The sequence below is a fragment of the Notolabrus celidotus genome, unplaced genomic scaffold (genome assembly GCF_009762535.1).
Source record: "Notolabrus celidotus isolate fNotCel1 unplaced genomic scaffold, fNotCel1.pri scaffold_231_arrow_ctg1, whole genome shotgun sequence".
Taxonomy (NCBI): Eukaryota; Metazoa; Chordata; class Actinopteri; order Labriformes; family Labridae; genus Notolabrus; species Notolabrus celidotus.
The window spans coordinates 56,176-66,138 of NW_023260079.1; the positions used below are offsets into that span (position 1 = coordinate 56,176).

The 9,963-nt window shown below is 44.9% G+C and overlaps 1 protein-coding gene across 1 annotated transcript in view; it reads left to right on the forward strand.

Annotated features, from left to right (window-relative positions):
• The window catches only part of vta1 (vesicle (multivesicular body) trafficking 1), a 56,048-nt gene that overhangs the window by 33,472 nt on the left and 12,613 nt on the right, over nucleotides 1–9,963 (forward strand). Inside the window, exon 5 of the mRNA XM_034678786.1 lies at nucleotides 2,784–2,858. Within this exon, the coding sequence (XP_034534677.1) occupies nucleotides 2,784–2,858 (75 nt within the window). The remainder of the gene's footprint in view (nucleotides 1–2,783; nucleotides 2,859–9,963) is intronic.

Genomic DNA, 9,963 nt, shown 5'->3' on the forward strand with positions numbered 1-9,963 from the left:
AACTACACAATCTGTCATCCCACTCCTCCTCCTCCTCCTCCTCCTCCTCGCTAATTTCCCCTGATAGCACCGAGTACGTGACGGCCTTACAGCTCTCTGGCATTCAATAACACGCCTCCCTCAGAGACTCCCTCGCACACTCCTGAACGAGTGCTCCGTTTATGTGTGTGTGTGTGTGTGTGTGCATGCATGTGTGTGTGTGAGGCGTTGAACTTGTGCAAACATTTACAGATGTCCTCATGAGGATACAGAGACGATGGAAACGCTCCAAAATGAGGATGTTCAGATCTGTATCTGTGGTGTGATTTTGATTCTACGTGTAAATATAATGTTATAATTATTAAAATGTGGACATGTGGATCTTTATTTTTACACACAGGGCGACTTAATTGTTCCCCTGTGATGGACACAAAGAGCAATGTGTCATGAAGTGTGTCCAGGGTGAGAGGAAGTTTAGTTTTTGTTCTCCACAGAGCATGAAACAAAGCGTCAGTGTGTGTGTGAGGTGGCTTTATATCACACACACTTCTACATATGAACTCCAAACACACTTTTTCCCACACACACTCATATCAGCATGTTATCACTGAAAAGAGGAAGTGATGGCGTGGAGAGGTTTACCTTGGTGCTGGTGCGTGTGTGCTGATATGAGTCTGTTGTTGTCACAGTATGAAAGTTTAGTGTGTGGGAAACAGTCAGGGGTGTGTGTGTGTGTGTGTGTTAGTTTTACTTTACACTCTCCAAATGAGTGTTTAACGAGCGTCCATTAATATCTATCAGGGATGTTTGAAATGTCCCTTTAATCTTAATTAACTGATCACATCCAAAAACACACTGAAGCAAATTAATCACACTCCATTAGGCCGATTTAACCCCTTCATGACTGCACACACAACCAATCACAGAAGCTTTGAGGCTCCCAGAACAACATTCAAACACCACAGTTTGTTAATTAGTGCACATACTGTCCCTCACGCTCCGCCTCCTGATACCTGTGGAAAAGCAGGAACCAAGCAGCAACCTACCCCAGAGCTAGGAACTTTACCCCTGAACTACATGCGTTTCGACCGGTGGACCCAGGGTCTAAATTTAGTTCAGGGGTAGATAATCCCCCCCCTAAAAAGCCCCTGCTAGGGGGGTAGTACTTTTCAAAGGTCCAGGGGCTTTCCAGGGGCTTTCTGCAATCCTGAACGTGTCTGATTGGTAGATTAACCTCCAGTGTTTTTATTCCGCCCTCCGTCCACAATAACATCACACACATCTGTGATTCCCTTGATTTCTCTTTCTTTCATTAGTTTTTATTTGTTCTATCTTTTTTGTATGTGTGTGTACTTTTCAAAAGAAGAAGCTGTGATTCTCTTGATTTAGCAGCTTGTAACAGTAGTCTTCTCTCAGCCCACCGTGAATGCGTCTCTCCTCCCGGTGTTCCGGTTTTAAAAGTGACCCTGTAAACTGGAGACCTTCAGCTGAACGTGTCAGTGTTTGTGGAGTTTACACAGCTGTTGAAACACAGAGGGAGTTCCTGGGAATGCAAACTAGTTTAGTTTTTATTAAGATTTCAAAATATCCTCATCAGATATTTAATGATGGTCTAAAGACGTTTATGAGGGATGCATCCGGCTGAGAGTCTCCAGTTAACAGGGTCGCTGTTTAAACCAAAACACCGGCCGATCTCTGCGATCACGGCTTTTTGAGTTCAAAAGGATTTTAAAGCCGTGTTGAAACGTCTTTGCTACTCGCGCTTATCTCCTCTCACGTGTTGATTCAGTCATTGCTTTTTCCACGTTTTTAACCGCAGGTGCAAAATTTTCACTTTTTTTCATGTTATTCTGCTTTTGGAGCACAATTTCAAATTTGAGGAAAATTAATTTTTTTCAACAGGCTCCGGTCAACTTTTTTGTCAAATTTTCTTGTCAAAATTTTTTTGTCAAATTTTTTTTTGGCAACATGTTTTTTGTCAATTTTTTATCAAAAAAAAAATTCAAAATTATTTTTTTTTCAAAAATTATTTTCAATTTTTTTTTTTTTATTTAAAAAAAAAAAAAAACAATCAGTTTTTTTTTCCAACATTTTTTTTTCACATTTTTTTTTGTCACATTTTTTTTTCTTCAAAATTTTCCAAAAACCATTCACAGTCATTGTTTTTTCCATCTGTGATGAATGGCATTCGTCTTTGTGTTATTGCCCTCTACTGATCTGGTGGTGTAGTGTCGAAGGATTTTAAAGCCGTGTTGAAACGTCTTTGCTACTCGCGCTTATCTCCTCTCACGTGTTGATTCATTGAATCCATCTGTGATGAAATATAGCACCATCTAAAACAGCGCCTGCTGAGTCTCTTCATGCTAACAGGCTAACTGTTGTGTTGCTCATAATGATACCTGCCTGTCCGTCTGCTTCTATGGTGTCATCTGTGATGAATGGCATTCCTCTTTGTTGTACTGCCCTCTACTGGTCTGGTGGTGTAGTGCATTTACTTTGGCCTGATTTGCACAATCTACCCGGGACTTCAGCCCGCGGTTGAAACGCAGACAACAATGGGGGCACAGGAACCTTTTAGTTCCGGGTAATGTAGTTCTGGGAGCTAAAAGACCACGGAACTCTTGGTCGAAATGCACCTATAGCTACTAGTTACTCTGTTACTGTCCTGTGATGCATTTTAAAACTACTTCTCATTGATTGACAGCCCTTATAAATGTATAAAACTCATGATTATGGTTTTAGGTAAATTATTTAAGGTTTCTTTAAGTATGTTTCATAATTTGAACTCTTTTGTTGGCCACCAGAACCCGTCAAACCTGTGCCTGTTCCCAGATCTCTGCCGTCTGTCGACCCCTCACTGCTCAACGCACAGCAGCAGGGTAAGAACACACACACACACGCACACACACACACACACACACTCGCACACATCAACAGTTCTCAGTACAGACGGGGCGCTTGGTCTTCCTACTTGCTGTCTCTCTTAATAATTCCCCAAAGCTGATCAGACAGCTGCAGCTCAGTCAGAAAGTAATAAAAGTTTAATATTCTCCTCCAGCCGTCTGATCCCTGCAGAGGTTTCCAGCTTGGTGTAAATTTGATTTAAACATGGCCGCCTGTTGAAAAATGTCTGTGGTCTGTGTGGGCCCCGCTCGGATATTAAAGTCAGAGCTGGAGTGGGTAAATTCCTTGGACTGATCCCAACATATAAATCCAGAGTTAACGTCCAAACGTCCCCTGTTGGAAGTCGTTATCTTTTTATTTCTGCGCTTTCAATCTGACATTTTCCATTTCCTGCTTTCATACCAACCTGTAGATATGTTAAACCATCAGACATGTTAGTGTATCACAGCAGAACGAACATTAGATTAAGTCCATCCATCCATCCATCCATCTGTCTTCCTCTGCTTATCGCGGGGGCAGCAGTCTCAGCAGGGAAGCCCAGACACTCCTCTCCCCGGCCACTTCCACCAGCTCTCCTGGGAGGATACTGAGGCGTTCTCAGGCCAGCTGAGGGATTTTTCTCGCCAGCGTGTCCTGGCGAGAACCCGTGGTCTCCTCCCAGACGGACACGCTCGAAACACCTCCCCAGGGAGACGTCCGGGAGGCATCCTGACCAGATGCCCGAACCACCTCATCTGGCTCCTCTCCAGCGGCTCTACTTTGAGCCTCTCCCGGGTGTCTGAGCTCCTGACCCTCTCTCTAAGGCTGAGCCCAGACACCCTGCGGAGAAAGCTCATTTCAGCCGCTTGTATTCGCAAATTGTTCTTTCGGTCACTACCCACAGCTCGTGATCACAGGTGAGGGTTGGAATGTAGATTGACCGGTACATCGAGAGCTTTGCCTTCTGGCTCAGCTCTCTCTTCACCACGTCAGACCGGTACAGCGCTCCACATCACTGCAGATGCTGCCTCGATCCGTCTGTCAATCTTGCCCTCCCTCTTCCCCTCACTCGTGAACAAGACCCTGAGATATTTAAACTCCTCCACTTGGGGTAAAGACTCTCCTCCGACCCGGAGAGGGCAAGCCACCCTTTTCCGACTGAGCACCATGGCCTCAGACTTGGAGGTGCTGATCATCATCCCCGCTGCTTCACACTCGGCTTGCAAACCGTCCCAGTGTGAGCTGCAGGTCGCTGCTCGTAACGCCAGCAGGACCACATCATCTGCAAAAAAGCAGAGATGGAATCCCAAGGTCACCGAACTGGACACCCTCAGCCACTTGGTTGCGCCTAGAAATTCTGTCCACAAAAGTTAGGAACAGAACCGGTCACAAAGGGCAGCCTTGACGGAAAATTAGATGAGATGAGTTCGATAAATGCTTTTTCAACAACCTACAGCTGGATCCAGAGCAGAACTCATGGGCTCTGTAGTGCAGGATACCAAGAGTCCTCATAAACATAGGATGTTCTGCCTCTGTCAAACACCAGAGATGTAAAACAACCAGCGGGCAACAGCTGAAAATGTGACGTTATAAGACATGACGGTGATGGCCGTCTGATCCAGTCATCTGTCTGCCATCCAACCCATCATTACATCCACACCATCCCCACCACCACCACCACCGCCACCGCCCCACCACCTCACCGCCGTCTAGACTATCATTACCTCCTCGTGGTTCGCCACAGAGGGAGCGAGAGCGAGGGAGAAGAAGCTGAAGGTACATGAGTATATGAAGTGTTCGGCAGCAGCTCAGGTTAGATTCTCATACAACCTGGGGACCTACACTGCCCATCCAAAACAGAAGTTGCCACTTGGATTTAACAAAGTAAATGGCTAAGAGCCTTCCATTGGATCACTTCTGCAGTAGAACTTACGGCTATGTTTAATAGTGAAAGTAAGAGCATTTCCACACTCAAGGGATTTGGACTAAACAGCTGTGAAGCCCTAAGAAAACCACTTATCAGTGAGGCTTATCAAAAACAAAAAAGGCTTCAATTTGACAAGGAGCATAAAGATTGGACTCTGGAGCAATGGAAGAAGGTCATGTGGTCTGACGAGTCCAGATCTACCCTGATCCAGAGTGATGGGCGCATCAGGGTAAGAAGAGAGGCGGATGAAGTGATCAATCAATCAATCAATGAATCTTTATTTGTATAGCGCCAAATCACAACAAACGTTATCTCAAGACACTTTTACAAACATAGGAGGTCTAGACCACTCTATGTCAAATTATGAACAGAGACCCAACTTCAAGACAGGGTAAGACTCAGTCTGACCCCACCTTAATCCATCATGAGCATTGCACATCGCAGTATTTAGCTAGTTACAGTGGCGAGGACAAACTTCCTTTTAACAGGCAGAAACCTCAGGCAGAACCAGACTCATGTTAGACAGCCATCATGCCTCGACCGAGTTGGGTCTGGAAAGACAGATAGAGGGGAGTAAGAGGGAGAAGTGATAGTGATGAGACGAGTCGTAGAAGCTGTTGCCGCTGGAGTCCAGCACGTCCGTATCAGCTGGAGTCCAGATCGTCCGCAGCAGGAGGATGTCTACGGCAGCTCAGAGGAATCTACGAGACAAGGGAGCTCAGGGACTCCAGAAAGGTCTATGGTTAGTAACTTTAATGGGACAGGCAGAGTTAAAGTAAGTGATGAAGGGGTTGGGGGGGGAGGGGGTGAGCTAGGATCCCAGTGTGTCAGTGTGCCAGTTCCCCCGGCAGTCTAGGCCTATAGCAGCATGACAAAAGCTGGTCCAAGCCTGATCCAGCTCTAACTATAAGCTTTATCAAAAAGGAAAGTTTGAAGTCTACTCTTAAAAGTAGAGAGGGTGTCTGCCTCCCGGACCCTGACTGGTAGATGATTCCAAAGGAGAGGGGCCTGAAAACTGAAGGTTCCACCTCCCACACTACTTTTAGAGATTTTAGGCACAACTAGCAAGCCTGCATGTTGGGAGCGTAGAGTTCTAGAGGGGTAATAGGGCACTATGAGCTCTTTAAGATACGAGGGTGCCTGATTTTTAAGGGCTTTGTAGGTTGATGCACCCATCATGCCTTGTGCATACCGTACAAGCTTGTGGGGGAGGTGGTGTTCTGATCTGGGGTTGCTGCAGTTGGTCAGGTCTAGGTTCAGCAGCATTGTGCCCCCAAAGACTGAGGTCAGTCGACTACTTGAGTATACTGAAGGACCAGGTCTTTCCATCAGTGGAGTTTTTCTCCCCTGATGGCACCGGCATATTTCAAGATGACAGTGCCAGGATTCATCGGGCTCACATTGTGAATGAGAAGTTCAGGGAACACGAGACTTCTTGTTCACACATGGATTATCCACCATAGAGTCCAGACCTCAGCCCCATTGGGAGTCTTTTGGATGTGCTGGAGAAGACTACGATCTGACTCTCCCATCATCAATACCAGATCTTGGCAGAAAATGAATGCAACTCTGGGTGGAAATGAATGTTCTGACATTGCAGAAGCTTAGGCAAAAGTGTGCCGTACTCACAACTAAAGACGATCCAACAAAGTATTGGAGTGTGTGACTTTTTTTGGGGGGGACGGACTGTGTATTTCCTCATTTTGAAGTCTTAATGAGTAATACGTTAATAAAGGTTGGATACCCTCCAGTGGATTACCTCACCCAGCAGCCAGGCCGTGATAACGCTCCTGAGGAGAGGCATGTCTGGTCTGCTGCCACTGCGACCTAACCCCGGTTAATTTAAGGAACATTGGATTGGTGGATGGATCGTACCAACCATGCTCCCAAACCATGTTCTCGTTTGTCAGGAGGGATTTAAGTCACTCAAATTCCTGCAGCCTGAGCCTGGTGATCTCATTGATGGTGTTAAGTGTCATTTTCTTGGAAGTTTGAAGATTGAGTATCTTTCAGATGTTGAACAGCTGGTTTAAATTATTCGTAGACGAGGGAGTTGTTGCAACATTGCCAAACATTTTATCATCTGACAAGTTTACCGCCTTGACTTCGCACCACTTTAAAGACGACTTGATAACAGAAAGAAACAAGCATCTGTAGTTACTCTGATCATTAACTCGGATATTTCACTCTCTCAGTAAGAACTCAGACATTTTTCTGTCATGAGCCGCCGCTCAGTGCCGCCTCTCTGCAGATACCTCCGTCTGTCTCTGTGGTTTCAAACCGTCTCTCGTCTCGTTCTCTGATTCTCTCTCCTCATTTTTTCTCTCCTCTTCCTCTAAAACCTGCTCCCATCCCTGAGAGTTTTACAGTCAGCACATTTCAGGTCTTTTCCATCTTTGTGCAAGAGAGAAATCAGCCAAAGGGATTAGAGGCTTATGGAGCAACATTATTCAATCATTTCTTCCTCCTGGGCGTTTTTAAAAAGCAGACAACTGTGTTTTATGAGTGAAACTGAGCCAAGAGAGACATTATCTGCTGCTCGCGCTCTCTAAACGGGGTCCAGGGGGGTCCCGCCATGTTACCGTTAAAGCAGAAGAATAATTGGGTGTCATTATTAGTTCATATGCTGGACATTAACTCAGTTAGAAAATATTAATGTGCATGGATCTTTAGATGTTTCCCTCCAGCTGTGTTGAAGTGAAGTCAAGTTTTTAATCACTGACTGCTTAGCACACCCCCGAGTACCCCACTGAACACACACATCATCAAAGGTTACTTCTTTATACACAATCTGCTTAAAACTGTAGAGTCCATGCACGCAGGGCTGGATTTGAGTGTTTGGCTTTGGTGTCAGCACAGAGCAATGACGAGCAGATCACAAGAAAATCACAAGAGAATCGGTTTCTTTCCCCTCAAGTTAACCAGAGAGAAGCCTCTGAGTAACTTAGTATTTACAGTGAAACTGAGACTCACCAGGAGCAGATCAACGGGCTCTCCTCTGGGTGATGAAATGAACCAAGAACTCATGGAGTCATTTTTTTGACCTACCTGGAGGGCTTCTCCTTAGATCTGAGCACGCTGTCACTTCACGAGTGGGTCTCAGTTTCACAGTATGCTGCAATTTAGATTAGTCTGCATGGATGTTTAGATGTTTCCCTGCAGCTGTGTTGAAGCGGAGTCAAGTGTTCAATCACAGACTGCTTAACTCACCCCAGAGTACCCCACTGAACACACACATCATCAAAGGTTACTTCTTTATACACAATCTGCTTAAAACTGGAGAGTCCATGCACGCAGGGCTGGATTTGAGTGTTTGGCTTTGGTGTCAGCACAGAGCAAAAATAGGAGGAACACAATCCAGCGTAACAACATCCTGACTCCCATAGTTCAGCAAAAGTAAGACAAATTAACGGCAAGAACACCACAAGAAAATCCCAAGAGAATCGGTTTCTTTCCACTCAAGTTAACCAGAGAGAAGCCTCTGAGTAACTTAGTATTTACAGTGAAACTGAGACTCACCAAGAACAGATCAACGGGCTCTCCTCTGGAGGATGAAATGAACCAAGAACTCATTGAGTCGTTATGTAGACATCTAGAGGGCTTCTCCTTAGATCTGAGCATGCTGTCACTTCACAAGTAGGTCTCAGTTTCACAGTTTGAGGTAATTTAGATGAGTCTGCATGGATCTTTAGATGTTTCCTTCCAGCTGTGTTGAAGTAAAGTGAAGTTTTAAATCACTAACTGCTTAACTCATCCCAGAGTGCCCCACTGAAGACACACATCAAAACAAAGGTTAGTTATTTATACACAATCTACTTTAACTGTAGGGGGCTGGACTTTGGTATAGGGAGAGTTTGGTTTTGGCGTTAGCATGGAGAGCAAAAACAGGAGGAAAACAATCCATCATAATGACAACCTCACTCCCATATTTCAGCAAAATTAAGTCCCATTAGTGGCAAGAAAATCCCAAGAGAATCGCCTTCTTTCCGCTGAAGTAAGCCAGATTGAAGCCTCTGAGTACCTTAATATTTACAGTGAAACTGAGACTCACCAGAAACAGATGAACAGGCTCTCCTCTTGGGGATGAAATGAACCAAGAACTCATGGAGTCGTTTTGTAGACACATCTGAAGGGCTTCTCTTTTGATTAGAGCATGCTGTCGCTTCACGAGTAGGTCTCAGTTTCACAGTATACAGCAATTTCTTCCTATATTCATAGTCAGTGAATCCAAACAGACATTTTTCTACAGGCTGGATCTCTGAGCGGCTTTATGAGCGGGGTTTCTGCGCTTCATAATGACTATCCCTGCTTTCCTGTATCATACACCAGAGTCCTGTATGTATTCTTTAGTGTTACACCCAGTATAAGATAGTTGGAGGATAGGCTTGTATACGGTCCTCCAGGGAGGACTGAGGGTGGAGGGCTGAGAGAGTAACAAGCTGCAGATACACAGAGAGAGAGAGAAGTCTGAGATATTTACAGGAGAGTTGTTTCTCGGACTTTACAGAGCCAGAACCTCCAAGTCCCTCGTGGATCATTCATCAGGAAACAACATGATTTAATAGATACAATGATTTCAAACTCTGGAAGACGGAGCATTAAATAATATTAAATAAGTGTCAGTGTTTGGCTTGTCGTGTTGTTTTAATATTCTTGTTGTGGTTTGTGTTCTTTGGCAGTAAAAGTCAAACTTCATCTGAGACGGTCTGCAAAGCAAATAAAGGTTTTGACACAGTCTCCCACCGAGACTTAATAAGGAAAGCCAGGATTGCAGAGTTTCACAAGAGCAGCAGGTTCCAGGTTGAGTTGCAACACTGTCCACTCTCAGGGCGGACACAGAGACCAGCAGGACGGTCTTCTTTGTTTCTTGTCTCTGCAGTTAAAAATGTCTTTATCAGCAACAAACAAGTTTAGCACCTTCTGGATCAATCAATCAATCTTTATTTATAAGGCGCCAAATCCCAACAATGTTCTCTGAAGACCGTTTCCAAACAGGACAGGTCTAGACCGTACTCTAGACCTGCCCTCTTCCGACTCCAGAGCTCTTTTGACTCCCGAGCGGCTCTTAATTTAGGATCTTTTGTAGCCGTACAAAACCATTCTTACCCTCACCCTAGGGTTAGGATTAGGGTTTGGATTAGGATTAGGGTTAGGATTAGGGTTTGGATTAGGTT